The sequence below is a fragment of the Triplophysa dalaica genome, chromosome 4, assembly GCF_015846415.1.
Source record: "Triplophysa dalaica isolate WHDGS20190420 chromosome 4, ASM1584641v1, whole genome shotgun sequence".
NCBI classification, from domain to species: domain Eukaryota; kingdom Metazoa; phylum Chordata; class Actinopteri; order Cypriniformes; family Nemacheilidae; genus Triplophysa; species Triplophysa dalaica.
Genome location: NC_079545.1, coordinates 25,396,418 through 25,422,436, shown reverse-complemented (window position 1 = coordinate 25,422,436; position 26,019 = coordinate 25,396,418). Strand labels below are relative to the sequence as shown.

The following is a 26,019-nucleotide window of genomic DNA, read 5'->3' as shown; positions in this document are numbered from 1 at the left end:
CGAGTGATACTGGCTGAGCGAGCGGGAAAACACGGAGCGGATTAGCGGAATGAGTGGCGCTTTAGCGGAATGAGTGGCGCTTTAGCGGAATGAGTGGCGCTTTAGCGGAATGAGTGGCGCTTTAGCGGAATGAGTGGCGCTTTAGCGGAATGAGTGGCGCTTTAGCGGAATGAGTGGCGCTTTAGCGGAATGAGTGGCGCTTTAGCGGAATGAGTGGCGCTTTAGCGGAATGAGTGGCGCTTTAGCGGAATTAGTGGCGCTTTAGCGGAATGAGTGGCGCTTTAGCGGAATGAGTGGCGCTTTAGCGGAATGAGTGGCGCTTTAGCGGAATGAGTGGCGCTTTTGCGGAATGAGTGGCGCTTTAGCGGAATAAGTGGCGCTTTAGCGGAATGAGTGGCGCTTTTGCGGAATGAGTGTAAACGTCTTTTCGTAGGGATCTTGAATGGATGTCTGCCCAGGGGTGGGGTTGAGAGGTGCACCTCAGAAGATGAGGGCAAGCGGGCAGTGGCTCTAGCCACCGGACCATCCCCCTGTGCACGCCCTGCAGTATTATATATCTTATATACCTTAGCTCAAAAAAAAACCTTTTGACTGGTAGTCTTTGCAAATGTTAATGTAATATCTTGATATTGTAAACAGTTAATGGATCTGTTGTTAAAAACAGGAGGCAAAGGGCACAAATAACTGTCTAAGAAACCACAATTAAAGATGAAGAGGGTTATTTCCGACCAGCTAGCAGAGCCCAACACAGAACCGTACATAACAACATTGGGCCAATAAGTTAAACAGTCACAGCCAGCAGGTCCAGCAGTAATGTTTGAATATCGTTTAACTTCACAATATGTGCGGAAAGGAGCAGCCTGTTGTAAATCTATTCTTTGTCTTTATGAATTATTTTCAAAAGGAACAAAAGCAGAGAAACAACTTCAAACAGCATACAAAAGTTGTGCAGAGGAGTAAGCTTTTTTCTCATAAGCTTTTGGACGGAGACATTGTATGTTACACAGTTCAGCATTCAGCAATGCAGTTATTTCACAGGACATCAGACCTCAAGTTTTGCCACTCTTTAGATTGTACCTGAACTGCTACACTAACCACTGCCCCCAGCAATGGCACCTGAGAGTAAAAAGTGGACAAACTATAAAAAAACAAGTGTTGTTCTCTTTTAAAACAAGAGATATTGCTTGAGAACCCATAGAAAATGGACTAAAATAAGGCAATTCCGCATAACTGCAATAACTGCAACCGAGGTCGTTGAGCAAATGTTGAATTGTTTTTGGAAGGCAGGGCAGACTAACCTGAGTGCTTGCGTTGGGCTCAGGATCAGGCACGTAAGGATAATGAATGTAAAACATGTCGTTCCGAACCATCTTTTTCCTCATTCTACAGGGACCCTCAGTCATGTCCAATTGAAACTTGTCCAGAAAGGAACCAATGGGAGGCCCCCAGAGTCCTCTCTCCCGAAGCAGCTCGTATTCAATCCCCGCCCACTCATCCATTACATATTTCAATGCATTTTGCTGCCTCTGTGAGACAACAAATATCAAATTAGTTTGAGTCGCAACAATACAATGAATGATAGTATAGTATTTGATCAAATTGATTCATCGACTGTAAATTGGAATGTATATACAGTAAGAGATCTAAGAATCTCTACGTTACCTCTTGATACTCCTTGTACTGCATTGCCACCAAGTCTCGAACCACAGCGATGTGTGTAAACATCCACTGGAACGTTTCCTGTGACCAGACAAAACTCTTTTTTAGAATTAATGTGATACGAGCTACATGCCAAAGCGATTACATCAGCTGTTGTTTTTTGCTACCTGAGCGGAAAGGTGGTTTTTGTTTATTCCGCTTTCCCTCTTGCTCCGACGAGATCCGGTCAGTTTGGACAGCCCGAAGCCGCTGCTGACCCGAGACAGTTTGGACTGATTTGCCGGGGCAACCGTCTCACCCCTGCTGATGGATTTCTTCTCATGGACTAAGAGGGAAAACAGACACAGCAAAATAAACATTATGAGAACAGCAGTGAAAATCTTTAACAAGCACTTACAGCCAAAAAACAAGCTGCTTAAATTAAATATGTGTTATATGTGGAAGAAGGTGACGGATTTGTCACATTCTATGAACAGGTTGTATTTTAAGCATTAGAGGCTAAGTTTCATGTTTTTTTTATATGCCAGCATAAAGATAAATTACCTAAACTATGATCTAACATGAAAAGTAGTATTTTTTTACCAATATTTGATGCATTTAATTTGCATGCAAGTTTGTTACCATATGATAACCCAATTACACAATAAATGCTCAAGAATATATCCGACACCCAAGTTGTAACATAATTGATCCCCTTTTACCAAGTATTTTGCAAATATGTAATGCACTATGTAGCGAATATTTAAGTGTGTGTGTTTTGATATTATTCTTACTCAGGTGGTTTTGCCAGCTTTTGGCAGCGGGTTCCTCAAGCGCAGGTCTTGCGGTGGCGATGTCCACGTGTCCTCTGTCATTGACGGGTAGAGACACTTTAAAAATGTCCTCCAGCATTTGTCTTTTGCTATGCATGAGCTCTGTCCACACTCGATTCACCGCCTTAAGCAGCAACTGACGACCTGACACACAAACCATAAGTTATGACTAAGTAACGTTGAAAACGCTCATGGTTTTGATGTATTATAAATTTATGATTTAAAGGGATACTCCACACCAAAACTGAAAATTCGGTCATTAATTACTCAACCTCAAGTTGTTCCAAACCTGTAAAATGTCTTTGATCTATTAAACAAAAAGAAAGATATTTGGAGGATTTTTTTACTTTTATGGGACATCATTGATAACAATAGTAGGAATAATTAAAATGGTAGTCAAAGGTGCCCTAGAACTCTTTGCTTTTCTAAATTCTTCAAAACATCTCACTTTGTGTTAACCAGAACAAATAATTATACGCAATTTTTTCTTACTATGGCACTCAATGAGGACCCAGAAATGTCAGCTGCTAAAATTCTTCCTTATATGTTTCTCTGTGTTCATCAGAACAAAGCTATTCATACAGGTTTGGAACAACGTAAGGGTGAATTGTATTGTTTGGGTGGACTATCACTTTAATGCGGCACACATTAATCCAAGCACAAATCACTATGAGTATAGCCAAAGAGCTACCTTCGCTAACATCCTGGCTCTGAACACTATCTGACTCGTTCTCGGAAGGCACAGCAACGTGCCAGGTGGTCATTCTGGCCTCAGCCTCCAGTCCAAAGCCCTCCACACTGCTGAAAAAGAAAATGATGATAATGTCATGAAAAGAACCCATCATATAGGTTAGTAGGGATTTTTAGATATATTATTACTAAATGCATTTGTGTTTAAATTGACACTTCCTAAATCTATATGCTTATCGATTTAATGTTAGCGATTAATCGATAATCAATTATTTTTTAGCATCCCCAATATGTCCATATTCTTTTAATCTGTTAAAAATATAAAGTCTGAATTCCAAATCACAGCAATAACAAGAAAATATCATGTCAGCACATTACCAGACACTTAAAATGAAATCAGTTCCTCTATTGATCTTTCAGCAGCAACGCAACACACTAAAGCAATTCTATTGACTGTGTCTGCAATGATCTCATTTCTCAGTCTCTCAGAAGCTCTGAGCGAGACTAAATACAGAGCCATGACAATGCAAGACTCTCACCAAGAATACAGTGCACAAAGTCTCCCGACACTAAAAAAAGGGGGTTCAATCCAGCTTCCTATCTACATTTATGCTTGAATGATCCCATAACTGTCTATCCTCTGAAATCCAAACCGCTTGATTTTGAGTGTTTAAAAAACATCTTTGTTTTCCTCTCTCACCTCCCCGTGTGCAGGTTAATCAAGCTGTGAGCCAGACAGGCCACAAACTCCTGGTCGTGGTTTCCGGGTCCCAGCACGAGGTTTCGGTTTACTGTCAGCACGCGTAGCGAGTCCAGCAAGGTGACTTGCTGCGGGACAGTCTTGTGTGGACGAGACAGCTGGTAGAGGATGGTTCGGTTCAGACAATGGTAGATAGAGTCCAGAGACAAACCCTGCGATCGCCGTTTGGACTGTTGTGGGAACAGAGAGAGAAACAGAACGGAGTACCAACACTCACAAAAGTCACATGGGCACGCGACTTTAAATCTTGTGCAAATCCTGGGTACGAGAGAGTTTACATGGGTTTTAAAAACGAATGAAAAGGATTGAGAGTGAAAGAATGTGTGGCATTTCAAAACTAATAAGAAATATGCACTGATTAAATAGAACAGCGAAACACTTTTTGTCACCTTTTTACATAGATACTAATGCATTAGAAAAACAAAGAATTAAGAACCATGGTTGAGATGTGGCATTTAAATGTTTGTTTGTATTTATGTAAACTCTGAAATTGACAGGCAGGTGCAATAAAAGTATTACTTTGTATATAACATACTTTCAATTGAAAGAACATTCATAAATATATAGTATCGAGGGATTTTTATCATGATGAACTAGAAAAGATGTTTGTAGTGGTAGAATGAGTATATGGCAACTAAGTTTCGTGTGCTTGTTTTGTACAGTCACAGATATGCGAAAACCAAATTGTAAGTTCACAGAACTTCTCTCACCTGGGTAATGAGTTGAACTATGAATTCCACCACTAGCTTGGACTCTTTGTTGAACATGCCCTGCCACAACTTATCCACAACACGCTGGGTGAAGTAGAAGACATTGTTGACCAGAATGTTATAACTTCCTCCAGTTGTTATTGGCAATGATGCCTCCTCACCTGTTGGACGACAGACACCCGGCCGGGGAAGATTTATAATAAGAAATACTGTAAATCCTAATGAGTTCAAGTAAATAAGACAATGTATTGATGGTAAAGAGTCCCATAAGGTGTAAGGATATAATTCAATTTCTTCTTTTCAAAGCCATATTATCTTCTTTTGTTGTGAAATACAAAGATAATTTGCAGAATGCCCAGGGTTGCTTTAATAGAAGCCAATTGGCAACAAAGCATGTCCCGTGGGACAATCTTTTATGAGTTTTCAATGGTATGAAGGTGAAATAAGAAAAAATGGTAAAAAACATAATTCCCTATAATACTAAAGATTTACCCAATAAAACATCTGCTGCGAGGAGCTGATCCATCACACTGTCCAAGATATATGACTGAAACTCTTTCTGCTGGGTTCTGGTGGAGCGCTCCGGTGAGGCCTGAGGATAGAGTTAAGTTAAGAGTTTCTGTCTAGAAGATAGTCATCTTCTAATAAGAAGCTCCAATATCTCAACCGGTGATACTTGACAATACCAAATAAACCATGAAAGAGAGTTTAAAAAAATACATGAATTGGTAAATGAGAAGATATCTCAGATGATGACGCTTCTCACCTCTAGCAGAAGATCAATGATGGGGGTCTGTTTGCTGGCGGGTGTCATGCACAGGTTATCCATGATAAGGACCCTCATGAAGTCAAAAACGTACTTCTTGGCTGGGTGATTGGTCAGGTAGGTTTTAGTGCCCACATTGCAGTATTCTGACTGGCTGCGATTCATTCCTGAATCTGTCACGAAGGCCTTGAACTCTTCTGTAGGTGAGCCTGCTTCATCATCCAAATCACTCACCTGAGAAAACAGGATTGCATCCCAGTTAATCCCCCCACTTTCTGAACACAAATCTCAATGTTCTGTCATGTAAATAAGAAAACAACAATTATCTATAGGCTGCTAAGCAGTTAGGAATAAAGCAACTTTGCGTACCATCTCAGAATAAGGCCGAATATTGAAAGGGAAAACTGCAGCAGCGAGTGTACACAGGAAGTCCGGGCTGTGCCACATGGGTGCCAGGTCTGGGATGTTGTGGTAGAGGTAACGGAAAAACTGCATGAGAGTGATGGGATATTCTCTCAGCCAGGACCCTTCCTCTTCAGACTGCCACGGCTGTTTGAAAAACAAACGAAAAATCTAAATGTGTCCTGTTCTGAGCCCCGTGTTAACAACTAGAAATTGTTAGTATCGACAAATATAATCGGAATATTCTGAATAGTGCAACTGCAATGCGTCTCCAGGAGGACATTAATCGCATTGGAAATTATTTTACAGAACATGTCCAAAAAATGTATTTAGAGGGATAGTTCATCCAAACAATGAAAATTCTTCAATTATTTAATGACCCTGATGTCAAACCTGATTGAATTTCCTCAAACACCCCAAAAAAAGATATTTCAAAGAATATTATAACCCAAACAACACACACCTCCATTGACTTCCGTTTTATTGACACAAAAGTACGGAGACATTTCTCAAAATATCTACTTTTATAGACTCATATACAGATTTAAATGATATGGTTTTTAATTTTTTTATAGCCACATGTTCTTAATATGGATTTGGCACCTATATGGACTTACATTTTAAAGATCTGTCACATTAGGATCTGATTCTGATCCAATAAAAACATGTAAATGCAGAGTAAGCTGACTTCTGATAAACTTAAGCAGCCATAACAATAAGAGTTGTGGCTGCGAGTCAGTTGTTTTTGTAAGACAGGTTGGAGACTAACCAGGTTGAGCATGCTGCGCAGCATTGCTAGAAGAAGGAACGCCGCATCAGTGCACATGTTGTGAATGGAGCCCATCACTGTAGCACTGGAGGCTGGCACACCAAATATGAACGTCCAGATAGAGTCCAAGTCAAACTGTTTGAGAAGAGAGAGAACACTCAGAAATGTTTCATGTGGTATTTGGTGTTCAAACGTTTTCTAAAGGAATGAGTGCAATGCTTTCACACAGATGGAACAGAAACGAAAGATGAAACACTACAGAAAGTTAAAAGAAAAGACATGCAAGACAGTACTTGCAGGACAAAATCATTTGTGCAGACTACGTGACTTCTTCTTTAAATAACTGGAAACCACTGTTCGGTTTATACACATAACACTTGCATTACCGAGGGTTTGGATATAACAGAAATAGGATTGTAGTAGTAAAGTTCACATGAACCAAGTCATCTTCATAAACAAAAATGATGAGTTTGATAGTGAGATCACTCAAACAAAAACACACGAAAACACACACACTATTGTTTGAGTAATAGGGTATAAAGGGTTTGAATACTGACATGTACCTGCAGGCTGTCTGGCAGGTCTGTGATTGGCTGCTGCAGGAAGAGGGCCATGAGCAGGAAGTAAATCTCCGGGACGTTAGTGTGTTTGGGCAGTAGTGTTTGCAACACAGGGAATCCTGGGAAATGGCAGGCATCTCTGTTGATTTCACGTAACGTTGACCTGCCCCCTGCGCTGCGACCCACATTAAAACCTGAGAGGAAAGTAGGAGAGAAAACTCTATGTTTAACACCATCACAAACATGAACAGCAACATTCGATAATTAAAACCGGATTATAATAATGTTGCATATATACACAAAAATTGTGGGAAGGCCCCTTTAAACAAACTTACTTTGGACCCTTTTCTCTTATGAATTTCTCACAAACTAACATCAAATCTGTAACGCTTTACAATAAGGATGTGTTTGTGAACATAAGTTAATGCATCAAACTACCTATAAGAAATACTTCAACATCATTTATTAATCTTTGTTCAGATTTTCAGCATTTACTTATATATAAAATCAGAAGTTGTAATGGTTTACACTAGTTAATGTAAAATGAACATTAACTAACCTTAACCCTACACAAAGATGCAAATACAACCTTATTGTAAAGTGGTACTAACACATTTTTTTCTGATTATTTTCTGTCACAGGTAATTTAACATCTGCTGGGCCTCTAACTCACCCAGAACAGTGCCGATTTTATTAGTAAGCACGGAGTCTGTGTGGTCCAGCCAGCCTCCTCCCGTCAGGCCCTCTTTAAACCGGCTCAGAATGGATTGGTTACTCAGCAACACCACCAAGATAATGAGAGCTGCCGTCACCGTGCTGGAGTGAATGTGCTCTTCCATAAACATCAGCACCCAATCAAAACCCAACGTGCGTACAAGCTCTTCACATGCCCTGTGGGAGGAAGCAGAGAGAACATTTTAGAGCAAGCTTATGATGAAAATGTAACTTTACAAAGAACAATGTCATAAAGATATTTAAATATAAACCCTGAGTCAGCAAGCTTAGGTAACATTGTTATATAGATGCAGGGAAATCAAGTGCAGCTCTCTGAGAGAATCTGAGATTTAAGAAGCATCACTCACTGTGTATTAACCGTGTTCTTCTCCTTGCAGGTAAAAAGCAGCTTGAGCAGGATGTCCAGCAGTTTGTTCCGCAGAAGAATCAGGTTAGATGACAGGAGGCCACCAAACTCATCATCAGCTCCTGGAAACACCATACAGAACAAGATTAATGTTGAGTGAAATTGTGCTTTTTTTGCCCCTTTTTGACACGATAATGCTGCGTGTTTCAATACACGTGTGCTCACCTCGGTCAAGCTTTTCTTCATTTGTGTTCTCCATAACCACAAACTTCTCACAGACTGCAAATGTTGGTAATGTTGAGGAAATAAACTGTCCAAACCTTCAAAAACAAAACCCACAAACGTTGACCGATATCAGTCAAAGAAAAACTGTTTTGCACAGGAGTATAGCAAGATTATTTTAGTTTGTTTAATCCTGTGCCTTTAATGCTTAAAGAAGTTTTCTCTCGCCGTGATGTGACACGTGATGATCTTTTCCATGTTAATCAGAGGTGTTGTCCTAACCAGCCATGACAGTGCGCGCGACAAGCGACAGCCGATGACAGCTCTATCCACACAATGATCTCATTTAATGTAAATTCTGCACCTCGTGGATATTATTAAATTATAGCATAGCATCCGGTAAGGCATCACTGAAGTCATGAGAACAGGACGCATCTCTCTATGTACACTCTTCAGCTTCAGGATGGAAGGGCGTGCAGACAGAGGAAAAACTGTTCTGATTTACACCCCGTTTTAGTGTTCGGTATGGACAGACAAATTGCTCATGGCAGGAATCCCATCTCATCGCGTTTACTTAGGATAAGGTGTTTAGATTCACAACTGACCTCACAATTTATCCAAATAATTCTCTTTACCATTAAATACAGTAGATAATGTAACGACTGAAACTTTCCAAAGCTGATGTGCTTGAAAAAATTCAGATACTGTGTTCACATTTTGTAGTTTGGGTAAAGAAATGTAAAAATGGTTGTGTATCTCGGTTTACCTGAGCAGGTCATAGGAGTTGGGAAAGCCCTGCAGCAGCAGACTGAGGACATTGCCGATGGCACCAATGGTTGGCTGAGACAGAGACTGATCCCTCAGTGTGAGCAACAGTTTGGGGATCAGCTGAAACTCCCGCAACAGTTTGGCATTCTTAGCAGCTTCACTGAGAACAAAAATATTTGACCTTTGCCTTAGTGACACCAGTACTATTAAATCCACAGTAGTGCAGGTCTCTCTCTAATACCCATACTGTTAAAGAGGATTCCTCTCACAACCTGTCTCTCTCCTTCATACTGTATGCCTTTAATACTGCCCAAAAAATCTAGATTCATAATGTGTTGGATCTCAGTAGGGCTGAGGACTATAGGCAGACTAAATCAGATTGAATAAATAGTGCTGGAATCGAGATGGATTACCTGGATTCAGTCAGAAGTTCAATGAAGTGCTCAAAGAGAGAAAGGTGCAGTTCATAAGGAGCATGAAGCCAAACCTAAAAGAACATAAAAATTGATTTGTTATATATCTTTAACATTAACAAAGCACCCCCAAAACTCCTCATGTGAGCATCTCACCTCAAAATCGCAGAGCAGATCTTGGAAAGCCATGGAGTTTGGGATGATAGAAGTCTCGTGACCACTATCCACGGTCCCAACCAGAGAGAAAGTCAAGTGCAGAATATGGCTGTTCAACAAAGGCCGTTTCTTTTTCAGCAACATGGCCAGCAGCTATAACACAAGAAGCTCTGTTAAAGATCAGATGAAACTCAGTCGCATGTTAGGATTCAGTACCAAAATGAAATACGACAACCCGAAACTGTTTACATAGTAAACCATAAACAACAATCAACATTAGCTTCACGATGAAACATTGCATTTTTCTACAAACCTAATTAAAGCAGCAGGGGATTAAAACAGCGCACCATCTGTTATCTCCAAAACAGCATGTCCCAGCATGCCCCACCCCTACAAACCCCACTTATCACATCAGTTGGCTGTCACCAGTCGGGCCAGAATGGCAGAACACACAGCAGTCCGAGCTTGCTGTTTTTTATATAATTGCCCCCTCATTGGCTCATAACACCCAACAGATTGAGCCGAGGGAATCAAGATACCGCGGGCTCACATTTCACAGAGTAAATGTTATTGTAACCCACCTGGTAGCCTTTGATACGCTCCATCTCCTTGCTGGCCAGAGGGTTGCTTTTGACAACACACACTAAAGCTTTAACTGCAGCATAGAGACCCTCCACGTCTGACGCCATGGCAACCAGACCCAGAATGGCTGCTGCTCCTCCAATGTACTGAAGGTTGATGGCCACAGGTTTGGTAACGAAGGCACGCACACCTAGACAGAAGAAGACGACAACTACGATTAAGTCGATGGGTATGTTTTAAGTAATTTATCCATTTATCCATTCTTCCAAACAGCGTGATGAAGTATAATAATGAAAACAGCACATGTCTGACCCAGGTAACCAATGACTGCCGCTCCAATAGTCCTGGCAGGTCCGTTGAGATGGCCCGCTGCGTTGTGGACGAGCTTGACCGGTGTGGCACTTTCATGAGAGGAAACTCCCAACTGAAAAAAAAATGATAGAATGATTCATCAGACAAGCTTCTCACAAGTAATTGGACACCTCTGTGAATGAAATTAAAGATATTAATTAGTGGTGGGCCGTTAACGGCGTTAACGTGCTGCGTTAACGTGAGACTCTTATCGCGCGATAAAAAAATGTCGCCGTTAATCTATTCTCAAAGTTGGGTTGGGAGCTGGGTCTATACTACGCAAGCTATGATGACTTTCACCTTGATATTTTAGCGCGGATGTATACCTAGCTGAATTGCACTGTACCGGGTGAGAACGGGATTTTTCAACTCGCGCAATTCGCGTCATTCGCGTCGCCTCATCATCTCATGACCAGGGCTTAATTCGCGCGATTCGCGCCACAAGTAGGTCTATCGCGTCTTTGCATCGACTTAACATGTAAATCACTCGCGCTTGACGGGCGATTCGCGTTTGGTCTGAACACAACATAACGTTACTGTGAAATTACCACATCAAATGTGACGTGCTAACATGGATGCAGCTATAAAGCCGCCGGGTTGCTTCAGGGAAATTTTATTTTTAAGAAGCTTTCCAATGGAAACATCGACAAGACAAAGGTTGTTTGCACCTTGTGCAATACGGAATTGATTTAAAAAAAACTTTCTCTCAACAGGTAGTGGTCTAACTTTAGTTGAAACCAGTAAATTTGTATTGGCACCTAATGTATTATGGCTCCTGTATGACATATCGCTTGTTGCTCCCTCATTCTTTGTAAATTGCTATAAAAGCGTCTGCTAAATGACTAAATGAAAATGTACTGTAGGAGCTCTTCCAGTCTCAAGTACCACCTAAACGCAAAGCATCCCTTAGCTAATGTGGAAGTAAACACAAGTACATCTTATTGAACATAATTTTCATCACCAATTATCAAAGCAGAACAGCTTTCTCAAGCAGTTTGTGATGCATTTTGGAAACAGGAGATGAGCCCGTGGTCTAATCCGCCACCTGGCTTGAGACACCCGTTCTCAAAGACTTACTTTTAGTTATTATTTGGGTAGCACAAATATTCCGAATGCCTTCGGCAGAATTCAAATGAGCCATTTTAATCTAGATTAATTCCAAAATTAATCTAGATTAAAAAAAAAAAATCTATGCCCACAACTAATATTATTATTAAAAAGATGCGCAGCTGCCATTACATATACCGTGCATGTTTGTGTGTCCTCTTTGCTCCGCCTCTCTGAAACGCGCTGAAATTTTACAAAGTTCATCGCTCTGAAAAGTGAGGTGTGCTATGATTGGCCAGGTCACTAGTGCTTAGTCGAATACTGCACGGAAATGTTACACCTCTTACCATATTCGGAACATCAGGCTGCGGTACAATGAGATTTACAAGACCGCCCACCTTACTCGTGTATACATTTGGGCGGTCTTAGTCAAATCATATCACAAAGTGACGTACATGCGTGGGGGTGTGGTCACACAAGGCATTTCAGGCAGGTCTGGGTTCGCATTCGCTTTTAGATAGAATGCATCTTTTGTTCCCACACTTCAATTTTTGCAATTTTACGTGTCTAATACATGCATGGGCAACTTATAACACACCAAAGACACAGAAAAACACTTCCTCCATATGACCCCTTTAAGATTAGCAATGGTACATTGTAATTATGGTACAATTCATGTCAGGATTCATTTTTGATAGGACACATACTGTTTAATTGTGTTTTTCAAGTAGATAGGACTTGCTATTTACTGCCCAGAGTAAATAGGCCAAACATGGCCACCGATTAGCCCGACTTCCGAAACCAGACTTTGATTAAATCCACATCTATATTCCCTCAACTGCAGAATAGTTAATCTGGCTGTCCCTGTGAGGGCCGACGGTGTGCATTTTTAAACAATGTATGTTTAAGTAAATAAGTGTGTCAAGTAAATAAATGATTGATCGCATCAAGAATAAAAGTTGTGTTAACATAATATACAGGTATGTCGGTGTACTGTGCATATTAAATTTGCATTTATAAACAGGGGTGCACACGTTTTTCTATCTGGTTCTCAAGAGAGCACCTGGAGATTCAGTTTGGTGACTTGCGGTGCAGAGCTAGGATTAAGTATAACGAGAAACGCAAGCTGCGAGCAAGTCTAAAGTTTAAACAGCTTGTCCTTTTAGAAAGTTTAAGAGAAGATGTGTTTTGGAAGACGTGCAGTGCAGCTCAGATCCAGACATTCACAGAAGCTGCGAGTGCCGCGAGCTTCTATAGTAACAATAGCAGAACCAACAAAGGCGGAGCTACCAATACTCTGTTTTTCATAATTTACACCCAGGTCCCGTTTAACACCGAGAACAAAAGAGATATCCGTAGTTTTAGCAGTATTCAGTACAAACGGAAATCTTATCCAGTATTACATTTAGTCAGTCTAAAACATTGATTGTCCATCAAAAGGTTTCAACCATGTCAGTACGCAAATGAGCACTCTAAACTTATTTACAGAGCGCATTTTTAATTTTGGTCGCGCACCACTTGCATATATTCAAGAAAAATATAAATGATAACATTTAATTTAAATGCCTGGTAAATATAAATAAATACATGTAAATATTTCCTTTATATGTGTTAATAAATACAACTGTTGAAATGTCTGTATGTGTGTGTTTATAAATACTAATGTCTAACAAGATTGTGGACATGTATGTGTCTTGATTTGTAAAAGACTGTCGACCTGTTTGGCGATGGCTTTGCTGTCCAGTTTATTGTAGACCTTTCTGATTTTTGCCACGGTGAGGGTAGACACAGAGTAGGCATAGAGACTGAAAGAGACCTTCTCCTCAGGGACCAAAGCAACGGGGCAGGGCGGTACAGTCTCAGTCTTTGAGTCTTTACCTGTCAAACCCAGAAGAAAATGATTAGTCATAAGCCACAAGCAACCACAAGGTTTAACCTGTGATAAAACATTTAGAGTCAGCCACACCACTATTGCATACAGTAGATCAATAGATGCCTTAAAACGGTGCAATACTGTATTTAAATTAGATCAGTACAGCGATATAGTACTGTATCACTCACTCGCAAGAACTGTTCTATGCAAAGCACATTTGTGTCATTATCTTATTTGCATAATTTCTAGCAAACTATGTTGCTACACAATTTAATACCAAACAAACAACACTATCGCAAAATAGATTCATAGCAAATCCATCCTTAACCGCACAACCATACAAAAAAATTCCTCATCTCATAGTTATGCACTCACATGGCAGGTAAACAGCTTGGAAACTGCCTTCATAATTGGGTCCCAACTCATAGATGGCAGCCACACTGGCAGCAGGCAGCACCTCCTCCAGAAAGTGTGTGGGCCCCAGTCGCCAGACCAGAGCGGAGAGCTGGCGCTGGGCCGGCGGTGTGCCAATGTAGCTATACACCGTGCTCAACACGGGCGGGTTTGCTGAGGCCGATCCGCCGGGAGCGTTGTGAACGTAGTGCAGCTACAATGAGAAGAAAACAACAAAAGAGCTGAGCGTGACCTCATGGGTTCCTGAGGCAGGAAATAACATTTGATTTATGAGAGCGATAGTAAAAGAAGTGTCGGTGTCAAAAGAGAGCATAAAAGAAAACCTCAAAAGGAAGCAGAGGTTCACCGCAGTGAGTCTTAGATTACATGTGAGAAGCGTCTGAAATTAACTTCTGTGTTTATCTTAGAAATTGTTACCTCCTATGAAATCGCTTCTAAAACCTTTAGTTTTGTAAACATAACCGTCATTATTGCAGAAACTGTGGAAAACATACCACCACACTGCCATTTATCCTGTGACTTCATTCAAAACAAAATAAACATGTTCACATCAGGAGCTGAGCCACACCTTGACTGTGTTGACCATCTGGCCGTCGATGTAGAGGGTTGCCATGCTGTTCTTCAGCATTCCTTTGCTCATAACCAACACCAGGTGGTGCCACTGTCCCTCGGTGATGAGGTCAGCACAGCGGAACCGAGCGCAGCAGGGCAGGATCTCATAGAAGGACGACTCCTCGCTGAAGTCATCCACTGTGAGGGAAGAGAGGAAATGATGTCATGTTTCACTTGAAACTGCTTTTTTAACTCACAATTATTGTCAATCGTAAGTTTGGCCACGAAAAATAAAAAACCATGTGCTTGCGCTTCTTCTAAATCATGTTTTAATATGATTAATGCTCTATAGGCTTATAATCTGTTCCATAACATCTGAATGACGCTGAAACTTTGGGACACTGAACTTTTGGTAAAAAGGAAGTGAAAGCGACATGCAAAACGCAGTTAAAAAAGAACACTTGCTGTAGGACTGAAGCAGGTCTTCTTTGGTGGACACAATGAGAGATCGGTCCTTAGCGGAAAGCACAATGGCCAGGCAGACGTAGTGCTGTTCGGATGAGGTGGCCCTTCGCACAACAGTCAGCAGACGAACCGCGTGGCTCTGCGGTGGCGTGCTGAAGCGTTCAACGCAAAACCACGTCGAGTAGCTCAGGCCGGATGGGGGTGGAAATAAGTGCTCGCCTGGACAGATAAAAATGAACAATATTTATTTAGTAGTGTTTCATTACTGGAACAACAAACAACAAATACACATTTAATAATATACTACTCCAAATATACATTAATATATTTAATATACAACAATAGTCAATTAATTTTAATATTTTAATATTTTCTTCTATTATCTGAACTGGTCAATAGTCTAATTCATCGACAAAACTAGTAATTCTAACAAACATCTGTTTTTAAATATACAGACAAACCGGTTCAATCTGTTTTTAAATATCTTTTGAGTAAAAAGCAGTGATTTATTCAAATTCAGCAATTTTGAGCCATCATATTGCATTACATATTAGCCATCAACCATCCAATGCTTTCCAAGAGTATTGAATTATCCACTAAAAAACATAATGGTCAAACACTACATACAGATTTCCTGTAGCAGACAGCATGATGATAGCAATGCCCACATCATAGGTTCCATTCCCAAAATGAGCACACAAACCAACCACAATGTATGCCTGAATGCACTGTAAGTTCAATTCAATTTTATTTTCACAATGTGAATTGTTCCAAAGCTGCTTTACAGGAGAAAATAAGGAAAAAGAAAAAAACCTGAAAAGTTCAAACACAGCACAGTACATGGTGTTTATAGAACAAGCAAGATCATTCTAGTAGATAATATCTAATAAATGCAGTCTCTAGGTGAGCAAGGCAAACACTGCCCTGTGGCGAGGAACCCAAACTCCCATGATAAACGCTGAGAAAAGCTTTCCTGTGGCTCAGTGGTACGAGCATGGCGCTAGCAACGCCAAGGTCATGGGTTTGATCCTAAGGATTGCACATAAAATCTAAATGTATAGTATAATGCAATGTAAGTCACTTTGGATAAAAGCATCTGCCAAATACATAAATGTAAATAAACAAATGGAGGGAAAAACAGTCTCAGCCGGGAGGGCCAGGTCTCCTCTGACGTGTCACAGCTGCACTCAGTGACTTTGATTAAAAGTAAGAATATGAAGAATAGAGAGAGCTTATTAGTTGTGATTTAGGAAGTTTCATTTGTTGAAACTGTTTAGGTCTAATTTGGTCTTATTTTTTTGTGATATCAGACTGTTATAAGCAGTGAAAATAGTAATGGCATAACGTAACTGAGTGCAGTTATATCTTCCAACTGCAGTCATTTGATGGAAGTTTAGCATTAATTCCTTAGGGGCTGTGTCCACCAAGGCTCATTTATGCGGCTGAAAACGGCAGGAGCTCGGCTGAAAATGCCCGCTGCAGGGGCAGCGTTCTGCCCAAAGTTGAGCATTTTTCAACTCTGGGCGCTCGGTAGAACGCCGTTGCCGATCGTGGGAAAAACGCAAAGAACCAGGGCTGAGCAGAAAAAAATACGTTAACTGATGGCTCTTATTACAAGCGTGGCGTTAAAAATAATTGAACAAACACGCTGGACGTAGGTGTAAACGCCTCTGTGGACACACGACTTAAGTATTGTAAATTTAGCATGAAATGTGACAAGTAGTCCTTCTTTCCTCTGGGTGGTGAGGGAATTGCCCGAGTCACTTTGGATAAAAGAATCTGGCAAATGCATTACTGTAACTTGACAAATAAACTGCAAATGTGTCCTATGGTGTGACAAAAAATAAGAAGGAATAAGTAATAATGAAGACCAATCTATATTATGCAATTTTATATAACTATTAAAACAAAGTCTCAAAGCTGATCTTTTATAATAAACCTTTATATCTAGCAAAGATGTTTAACATTTTATTTCGGGCCCTGTAAGACATACAAAATCGACTTTGGCTTACACAGTCAACTCAGGAAACCCCTGCCAAAAAGACAAGAACAATAACACCGACTGCAGAGATCTGAATGAAACTCTGCATGCAGGAATGATGATGTCATCGACAAAAATAGGTCAGAGGACATGATGCAGGAGTCTATCTATAAATACTGGAATCATCCATTTACTTTCAAGACAGAGGGAGAGAGAGACAAGGGGAGGAATAAGAGGATGAACAATAAAATGAAGGATGACAGGAAAAGAGAGAAAGAGAGAGAGCGAGAGAGAGAAGGAAGCAGCGAGCACTGAATCACCTCATTAATACTACATAGGCACTTGTACATCGCCTACTCAAGGCTGCTGGTGACTCTCGCACAGGAGCGAAACTATAGAACGCGAACGGGGATAATATGTATAACGCAAAACGCGTGAAATTTGGACGCTTCAACGTGACAATTTTGAATGTGACTTTTTGTTCCGTGTAAACGCAAACGTTTCTTTCGTCTTAACGCAAAGTTTTTGGGCGTGTTATTTGAAGACACGATCGTTTGTATTGCCATAACTCGCCGTGTTTAGTTTAAACGAACGTTTTTGTCGTGTAAACATTTTTTAGCGTGTAATATTATGACTCTTATTTTGATACGTGACTAATCTTTCTGTTTTAGTTGAACTGCTGACAATCGGAGGACAATAAATAAATTAAAATCACTAATTATATATCGCTGTTATTTAATTGCTTCTTTTGTGGCATACATATATTGATATTCTATCCTGGGTTGTATGGTGTATAACTTACATATGTTTACGTTTTTATATACAACTTAAAGGTCACTGCACACACATATTACAGCCTATAACATCACTTATGTCTTATATACGTTTTAATACAGAATTTTAAAGAAGATATTTATCAATTGAAAAGGGATTAAACTATGTTTTTCATGCTTCAATGTAACCATTATGTCCAAAATGCACATATGCACAATGCACCCTCCAAGAACTCTATACATCCAGAGTGAGGAAAAGGGCTCAGAAATTCACCCAGGACCTCTCACATCCAGCCATCATCTCTTCACAATGCTGCCGTCTGATCGGTGCTACAGAGCACTGAGCACCAAAACAACCAGATATAAAAATAGCTTCTTCCCTCAGGCCATCTACCACTTGAACAATTAAATGTTTTATACCCACCGTGCAATTAATAACTCTGTGCAATAATACTTCAGTGCAATATTAATTATATCATGCAGATAATACACTATCTACTTTTATACAACAGTTTATGTGAATTATGATTTATTCTGCTGTACATAGCACATACCTTGTATTACAATAGTCGATTCTTAGTTTTTACTTATTTACAAATAGCTTTACTCTCTACCTCTATATCTTATGTTTATTGTATTGTATTTCTTATTTTTACACAGTGGTCGAAAGTTTACATGCACCTTGCAAAATCCTAAAAACTTCAGAAATTGTATTCATTCAAATAAGTGTAATTTTAAAGATTTGTTTTTATTTTAGTACTGCCCTGAACAAATAATTTCACCTATATTCCACAAAACAGAATAATAACTGAATATATATAAAAGAATCACACCGTTCAAAAGTTTACATATTGCTTATTCTTATAATACTGTATGACGTACCTGGACAATCAATTATAGTTTTTGTGTTGTCTGAATGTTGTCTAAGAGTTTTTTGTTTATGAGCCATTAAACTTGCACACTGATATTCAGAGAAATCCTCCAGGTCCTGCACATGTTCTTTGATGTTCAATATCTTCTGCATGTCCAACCTCTGTCCTGCAGTAACTCTGATACATAGTATATGCAGTATATCTCTTCATAGGCCTGTCTATATGTAATGTGCAGGGCAAATTTCAAAGTAAACGTAAGGCAATACGATGCTGTATAATACTTTGTAATATTAAAATCACCCTGTGTGATAAGTGGAAGCCAATCCAATCCAGCCCGTAAAGGTTCTTTGACAGTTTAAAAGTTAAAACGGGGATTCTGGGACGAAAGATGAGATGACATAGGACTGACATCACAACCAACGTATCACTCAGAACTTCTACGTTTGCCTACATACATGCCAACGTACAATTACGATTTCATTCGCGAATAAATGTTACGTGTGACATTTGCATAGGTATTTGATTACATAACAAGGCATCATGTCTCACGCAAAAAATGTTCGTCTGATGTTTATATACGTATATAGCAACGTGCCATCGCATCACAAATGCAAATATAATCTTAAAAAGAGCAACTCTGTTGGCTGGTGTACGGTCTGACGCGAACAGCCGAACTCAACATTCGTATTTACGCATACAAATTGATCGTGTTGAAGCGTACAAATTTTACGCGTTTCGTGTTAAAAGTATTGTCCCCTTTTGCGTTCCATACGAAACACACACACACACACCAATTCCGTCAAGCTCTGTCAAGTTTCAGCGCACTTTCTCTCTGTTCTCCAGACTGATCCGGATTCAGTCACACGCCTGTGCTCTCCGTCGCTCTCGTCTGACAAAGCACACATTCTCCTTCCAAAATCTGTCAAGCTGCCAAAGTTCTCCTACCATCTCACCTTCCTAAACTCAAACATCCTGAAAACAAACACATTTCTTTTGCTGATCTCATGGCTCTCTGGAATGCTTCATTCCGATTGGCCAATGGCAGCGCTGCTAATATATGACCAACTTTATCGTTTTAACTGTATATTTCATTGATATCCATGACAACCTACAGCATCTGTGCTACTATCGTGTATTATTATTTACGAGCACTTCAAAGAACAAGGACCAGTGAGCAACATCCTAATCTTACAAGTCACGAATAACTAAAATGAGATCATTTCCACAGATATCAATGCTTCATACCCATGAATATATTTACTGTATTTAGTAACATGGGATGTAATATGTGGGATAATCAATAAAACAACACCCCAAAAATAAAATCGCTGATAATTTTACTTAGTCATGACATCAGATGTACAAACATGACCTCCTTTCTTTAGTTGAACAAAAATATTTAACTTGTTGAGGCTATAAATACACATACAGCCATAAAGTAATCAAAAGACTGCAAGTGTATTAATGAATGTTTTCAGAATAACATGTTGTGTGTGAGAATTTTTTAATAGTAAGGTTGAATATTTATATTAAAACATGTTTGTGTTCAGCTGAAGAAACAAAGTCTCAAACATCAGGCCTGGCATGAGGGTAAATAAATTATCCTAGAAGATCTTTATCAAATTAATTATTACGTTTGACTCACATTTTAGACTTTATCTTCATAAAAATTAGCATTTCCCAGAAGGATAATATACTGCCAACTGCTTGTTATGCAAATAAGGGATTGTGTGAAGTGTGTACAGACCGTTTCCCATTCCGCTGACCACCGCCCCGTCGCTGACTCCAGATGTGTTGGCATTGCTGGATGGTGCGTTGTGCGGAGCCAGACTGGGCAAAAACAAACAGCTGGAGAGGAAAGAGGGATGAGAGGACAACAAATACAAATGAATCTCCGAAATTCCCGCAGGCCAGGCATTTCACACATTTTATTCTCGCCTCTCTGTGCTAAACAGTCATAAAATGTGAGAAGATTTCACATTGGGGGCTTATTGTGTAGAGGAGATTTATACGATTTCCATTAGTGGGAGTCGAGCCTTATGTAACGCAGGCACAATATCATCAGAATACTGTTGACAACCCTCTGATAAATGTATTTAAACACCTCACAACCAGACTACATACAGTACATGATGTTTGAGGGTTTAGGAAAAAAATGGGTGTGACAATACCGTTGTCAATCTCTACTTCATTAGACATTCTGCGGTTTCATCGAATAAACAAAAAATCCCGCTGTCACTCAAAACAGCTTCTGCAAGCATCTCTGCGGAGGCTAATTTACTCTTTCGATGGAAATCTCATGTCTTGTTTAAAAAAACATCACACCTCAGAACAATAAAAGCATCCACCCAGAAAGAGGCATTAACATCTCCCACCATATGTGTGTGCAAGTGTGTTTATTTGGGTTCGCTTAGTTCATTTGGGAAGAAATTTGCCCCCACATGTTACCTAAATCATAGAAAACCTTGCTTTGGGGACATTCAAATGATGTTCTTGTTTAAAAAAACAATTGTAATTAAAACATGCGAACACTTTTCTTTCAAAGGTAGGATTAAAGTTATGTTCATTATAATAAGCTTCATATGTAAACAAAACAGTATATCTTCAGGTTTATCTTCAGTTAAGCAAATGTGTTTGAGTAGAAAGGGGTTAATGTTCTACCCTCTTTCCTGAGCGCTCATTCATAACCCAAAAAGCTCTGAGCCCAGCTGTGGCAGCACCATTAGGCTGGTGCACACGTCCCAATACAGAACGTGTTTACATGAATTTTTCATGAAGGCAGATGGGGAGCGCACTGTGTGTGTGCGCCTTTATCTCAGCATTTATGAGATGAAATGCAGGCGGGTACAACTGATTTTTACATATACTATTCTAAAGTCCATGTCCTTTTAAGGGATCTACAAGGAAATATTTGAGGACATGGGAGAATTCTGGCGACAGAGATATAAATGATACATCAGTTTGTCTGTGCAATTTGCACAGGTTTAATGGAAGATGTGACATTTAACTGCTGCAAAATACCACCGTTAAACTGAGACTCGGTTATAAAATAGTGATTTTATTTGATGTTATGTACGTTGGTTGCAAAAATTATCCTATTTCGTACAACAAAAAACTCCAATCTGAGATTTTAATAATTTGGAAAGGAGAAAATCATCATGAATAAAAATGCTGAAACATTAAAGATGTGTTATTTTCTGTTTACAATGTACAGATGGGATTATGTTAAACAGAAACAGATGCAGGCTCAGTGTGGATTCTTTGTTGCGCTTTGAACTGTGATAAATTGAGAGATTTAAGCAAATTTCAAAGCCTGTTTTTGGGGGCTTCAAAACTAGGTCAAGCCTGGGGAAGCACAACATAAAATTCATTTTCGTTGCACGGTATATATTCGGCAAATGAATTCTAAACTGAAGCCAATGAAATCCCTATGTTGTTTACCAACAGTGAAAATGCAAATAAATCATTTTGATCTTTAAAATGTAATACAGACTAGCACTTACCCAAAGCCCTCTAATGATGTGTCAAATTCTACGAAAGCAGGCGTGACAGAGGAGCCGTGGAGGCGGATGTCATGGGGCGTTGTCATGGAGACCAGGCACTTGACTCGGGTGAGGGGCACGGTGCTGTCCTCGGCCGATCGCACCAGACTTCGGCTGATCCGGTACTGGCTGTTGTCCTCATTAATTGTGAACACGCTATCCGGCCCAAAACCCTCCATGGACAAAGTCAAGCTGTCTGGAGATGCAGAAGATGAAACGGTGGAATGGTTAACATACATGTATGTGTGTAACAGTCTGAAATGCAGAACGGTCATCTTAATGCTCTTGTTCGGAAGCAGTTTTGTTTATAATCGGGTATTCTTAAGCATTTCATATATTTTCAGGCAGGTGTGTGCTGTACTCTAACAGAAACAAACCTCAGGTTTATCACTCAACACCAATGTGAAAGTCTGAGAGAACGCAAAAAGCATGAAATCTGTGATGAAACAATCGTGTTTGAAATGTTTTAAAATGCACAACCGTTCAAAAGTTTAGTATCAATTGACTGTAAAATACATTTTGTGTTCTTAAAATCACGATCAAGATGAGCTTATACAATTATCTAAAGGCATTTGCTTTTTGTAGACAAAAACTGCAAAAACAGCTTCTTTCATTAGAAAAACAAAAATTGTATTTCATAACAAGTTTTTGAAATGGATCATTTGGACTAAATAATCAGGAAAGACATCTCTGGGTGAGACCTGAAGAAGCTGACCGATAAAATACAAATTATGCAAATTCAAGGCAACAGTAGGAACTTTACAGACACTAAAATATAACATAGCTTTGATTTGTTTTAGATTTCTTTAGTCACAACATAATAGTCACATTATTGTTTTGATTAGTTCTTTATTATTTTACAATATAGGGAAAATATAAATAAGAAATCAATAAATTATCCTAAACTTTTGAACGGCAATGTACATTTAAAAACACTAGTATCATGTTGTTTGAATCAATATGAACTTGTTTTCCTTGTAGTATTGAAGATCTGAAACACTGCATATTTCTGTTATTTCTCAGTTTTTCCCTTTTCAAAATTCAGAAAATTAAAAACAATATTTTCAACTTGGAATTTGGGAGAAATGCATTCAGTAGTCCACAGAATGAAACAAAACTTTACCTAAACACCTATCTATAATTCAGAAAAAAAAAAACTTTTCCCCGGCTGTATATAAGATCATTTGTACAGCATTCATTATCTTACACTGCAATAATAAATGTAATTCAAACAACACTGCGAATTAACTCAAGTATAATTTTATAATTATTATTAATAACTACGCAGGCAAGCATTACTTGTAGCGTTTTGAAGTACTTTAGACTGTTCTGCACGTTGTGATATTGAAATGAATGTCCAAAACTGCCCCAAAAATGTGTGCTTCAACTTTTATGCTTTTTTGTGTATTATGTAAACTTAAGTTAAACTCTTGCAACTCAAAGTGCCAAAAGCCCCAACTTAGAAAGGCTTTCTATCTAGACAGTAGGCAGTGGAACAGAGCTAATCTGTTGTTAATATAACCAACTAAAATAACTACTTGTGGTGACAGACTTCCCAATCTCACATTCCAGTAAGCAAAGTTAAATGAGCGTGATCAAATGGACTCGCTGAACACACAGTGTGAGCTTGAAGAAAAGTAATTTCACTGGTAATTAGGGAAGCTGGGAACTCATCTCCAGCAAACCTCCGTTCAACTGAATCAGTCTTTGCAGGAGGAGATAAAGAGAAGATGGGGATTTGTTTTGTTTGATTCTGATGTTGATTGATGGCAATTCACCCTAGACCACAGTCAGTGAAGCCTGAAGTAATGTCTCTCCGTTCACTGGCCCACAGAGAAGCCACAGAGACAAGAGCACACAACACTGACACTGACTGTTTACAGGACAATACAAAAGCAGAGTGACAGTTCTAGCAGTCCACACGCATGCGGTTTTACTTTCTTACTTCGCATTTCAGCCTCATAGCTGAGAGAGCTTGGCTTATGGACGCGGTACTGCTTCAGGAGCTTTTTGTCCCATGCGCCGCAATTCAAAGGATTCCCTAGTCGGAGAAATTCCCTGCAGAACAGACATTAAAAACACTTTAGGAACACAATTTTCGTTTCTATTTAAACAAACAAACAGAGAGGTGAAAATGATGAAAGCGACATCAACACAGAATTTTCAGAAGGATTTTTCGACAGCTCACTGAAGCTCAGCATTCATGTTCGATTCCTCAAATGAGCCGAGGTGACTTGCCGTTTTTGGTATTTTTTTAGCAAAGTCTGCATCATTTTAGACCAGCCATGTGGAAAATTGAAAACTGCTAATCCCTTTTATTTAGAGACTAACCATGGAGAGCTTTGAATAATGTAGAGACATGTCAAATTTGATTATTCTCCTTTTATGCAAACATGTCGCTGTGAGAAGATACAAATCACGCGAAGAAAAAAAACACGCGAGAACCCCAGGAGCTAAGCAAAACTGACTTATCTGGTCTTGGAATAGATCAAATCAAAAGCGTAAAAACAGCTCAGATGTGGGAGGCGAATCAATCGAGGGCTGGGGTAGAAACACCTTCTATTCAAATGTAAATTCATAAATATGATAATTATATTTTATAAAATATAATACAGATTTCGTATGCTTAAAGCATTATTTTTCTAAAACTATCCATCTATCATGTCTGTCTGTCCAGATAATTTTATCATCCTTTATGGGAAAATTTAACACATTGTCAAACTTTGACACATACAGCACATAAAATAAGTATTGAACACGTCAGCGTTTTTCTCAGTAAATATGTTTCTCAAGGTGCAGTTGACATTGGCTGTGCAAATTTTCACCAGATGTCGTTAACGTCCCAAATAATCCATACATACAAAGAAAACAAATAAGTTCACAAATTTAGTTTTACGTAATAAAATACAATGACACAGGGGTAAGTATTGAACACGCTTACTGATATTTATTTCATACTTTGTACAAAAGCCTTTGTTGGTATGACAGCTTCAAGATGCCTCCTGTATGGAGAAATTAGTGCATTGCTCAGGTGTGATTTTGGCCAATTCTTCCACACAAACAGTCTTCAAATCTTGAAGGTTCCGTGGGCCTCTTTTATGAACTCTGATCTTTACTTCTTTCCATAGATTTTCTATTGGATTCAAGTCAGGTGATTTGCTGGTCCTTCTAGCAGCTTCATTCTCTTTCTCTGAAACCAATTGAGAGTTTCCTTGGCTGCGTGTTTGGGATCATTGTCTTGAGGAAATCTTGTCACCCTCGTTTCATCCTCGTCCTTCTGGTAGATGGCAGCAGATTTTTATCAAGAATGTCTCTATATAATTGAAGGAAGGATGAATGGACAAATGTACAAAATAAGTAATGCTAATGCCGTATGCTGAAAAACAGCCGCACACCATGATGTTCCCACCTCCAAACTTCACTGTTACTTTGGTCTTTTTCGGGTGATGTGTAGTGCCATTTGACCTCCAAACGTGGTGTGTATTATGGCATCCAAAGAGTCCAATTTTGGACTCATCTGACCAGACTATATTCTCCCAGTATTTCACAGGCTTATCTAAATCTTGTGCAGCAAGCTTTAAACAAGCTTTAACATTTTTCTTCTTCAGCAATGGCGTCTTGCGTGGTAAGAGTGCATACAGGCCACTGCGGTTGAGTGCGTTACTTATTGTTTTCTTTGAAACAATTGTACCTGTTAATTCCAGGTCTTTCTGAAGTTCTCCACAAGTGGTCCTTGGCTCTTGGACGAGTCTTCTGATTAGTCAAAAATCTTGCGAGGAGCACCTGGTCGTGGATGGTT

General features: G+C 39.4%; 1 protein-coding gene across 5 annotated transcripts in view; it reads right to left on the bottom strand.

The window, feature by feature from the left end:
* wdfy3 (WD repeat and FYVE domain containing 3) overlaps nucleotides 1–26,019 on the bottom strand; it is a 72,910-nt gene that overhangs the window by 14,312 nt on the left and 32,579 nt on the right. For 4 of the 5 annotated variants that reach the window (XM_056745288.1, XM_056745286.1, XM_056745291.1 and 1 more), the window contains 27 exons: nucleotides 24,166–24,278; nucleotides 22,182–22,416; nucleotides 20,426–20,526; nucleotides 15,053–15,271; nucleotides 14,604–14,785; nucleotides 13,997–14,228; nucleotides 13,466–13,626; nucleotides 10,663–10,774; nucleotides 10,350–10,540; nucleotides 9,769–9,921; nucleotides 9,613–9,686; nucleotides 9,198–9,359; nucleotides 8,435–8,529; nucleotides 8,211–8,331; nucleotides 7,802–8,019; nucleotides 7,126–7,322; nucleotides 6,569–6,703; nucleotides 5,767–5,946; nucleotides 5,398–5,631; nucleotides 5,124–5,223; nucleotides 4,632–4,792; nucleotides 3,862–4,091; nucleotides 3,163–3,272; nucleotides 2,433–2,615; nucleotides 1,827–1,984; nucleotides 1,663–1,740; nucleotides 1,299–1,526 (listed from right to left, as the gene is read on the bottom strand). In XM_056745288.1, the coding sequence (XP_056601266.1) occupies nucleotides 1,299–1,526; nucleotides 1,663–1,740; nucleotides 1,827–1,984; nucleotides 2,433–2,615; nucleotides 3,163–3,272; nucleotides 3,862–4,091; nucleotides 4,632–4,792; nucleotides 5,124–5,223; nucleotides 5,398–5,631; nucleotides 5,767–5,946; nucleotides 6,569–6,703; nucleotides 7,126–7,322; nucleotides 7,802–8,019; nucleotides 8,211–8,331; nucleotides 8,435–8,529; nucleotides 9,198–9,359; nucleotides 9,613–9,686; nucleotides 9,769–9,921; nucleotides 10,350–10,540; nucleotides 10,663–10,774; nucleotides 13,466–13,626; nucleotides 13,997–14,228; nucleotides 14,604–14,785; nucleotides 15,053–15,271; nucleotides 20,426–20,526; nucleotides 22,182–22,416; nucleotides 24,166–24,278 (4,363 nt within the window). The remainder of the gene's footprint in view (nucleotides 1–1,298; nucleotides 1,527–1,662; nucleotides 1,741–1,826; nucleotides 1,985–2,432; nucleotides 2,616–3,162; nucleotides 3,273–3,861; nucleotides 4,092–4,631; nucleotides 4,793–5,123; nucleotides 5,224–5,397; nucleotides 5,632–5,766; nucleotides 5,947–6,568; nucleotides 6,704–7,125; nucleotides 7,323–7,801; nucleotides 8,020–8,210; nucleotides 8,332–8,434; nucleotides 8,530–9,197; nucleotides 9,360–9,612; nucleotides 9,687–9,768; nucleotides 9,922–10,349; nucleotides 10,541–10,662; nucleotides 10,775–13,465; nucleotides 13,627–13,996; nucleotides 14,229–14,603; nucleotides 14,786–15,052; nucleotides 15,272–20,425; nucleotides 20,527–22,181; nucleotides 22,417–24,165; nucleotides 24,279–26,019) is intronic. The other variant, XM_056745287.1, reaches the window with a different exon arrangement.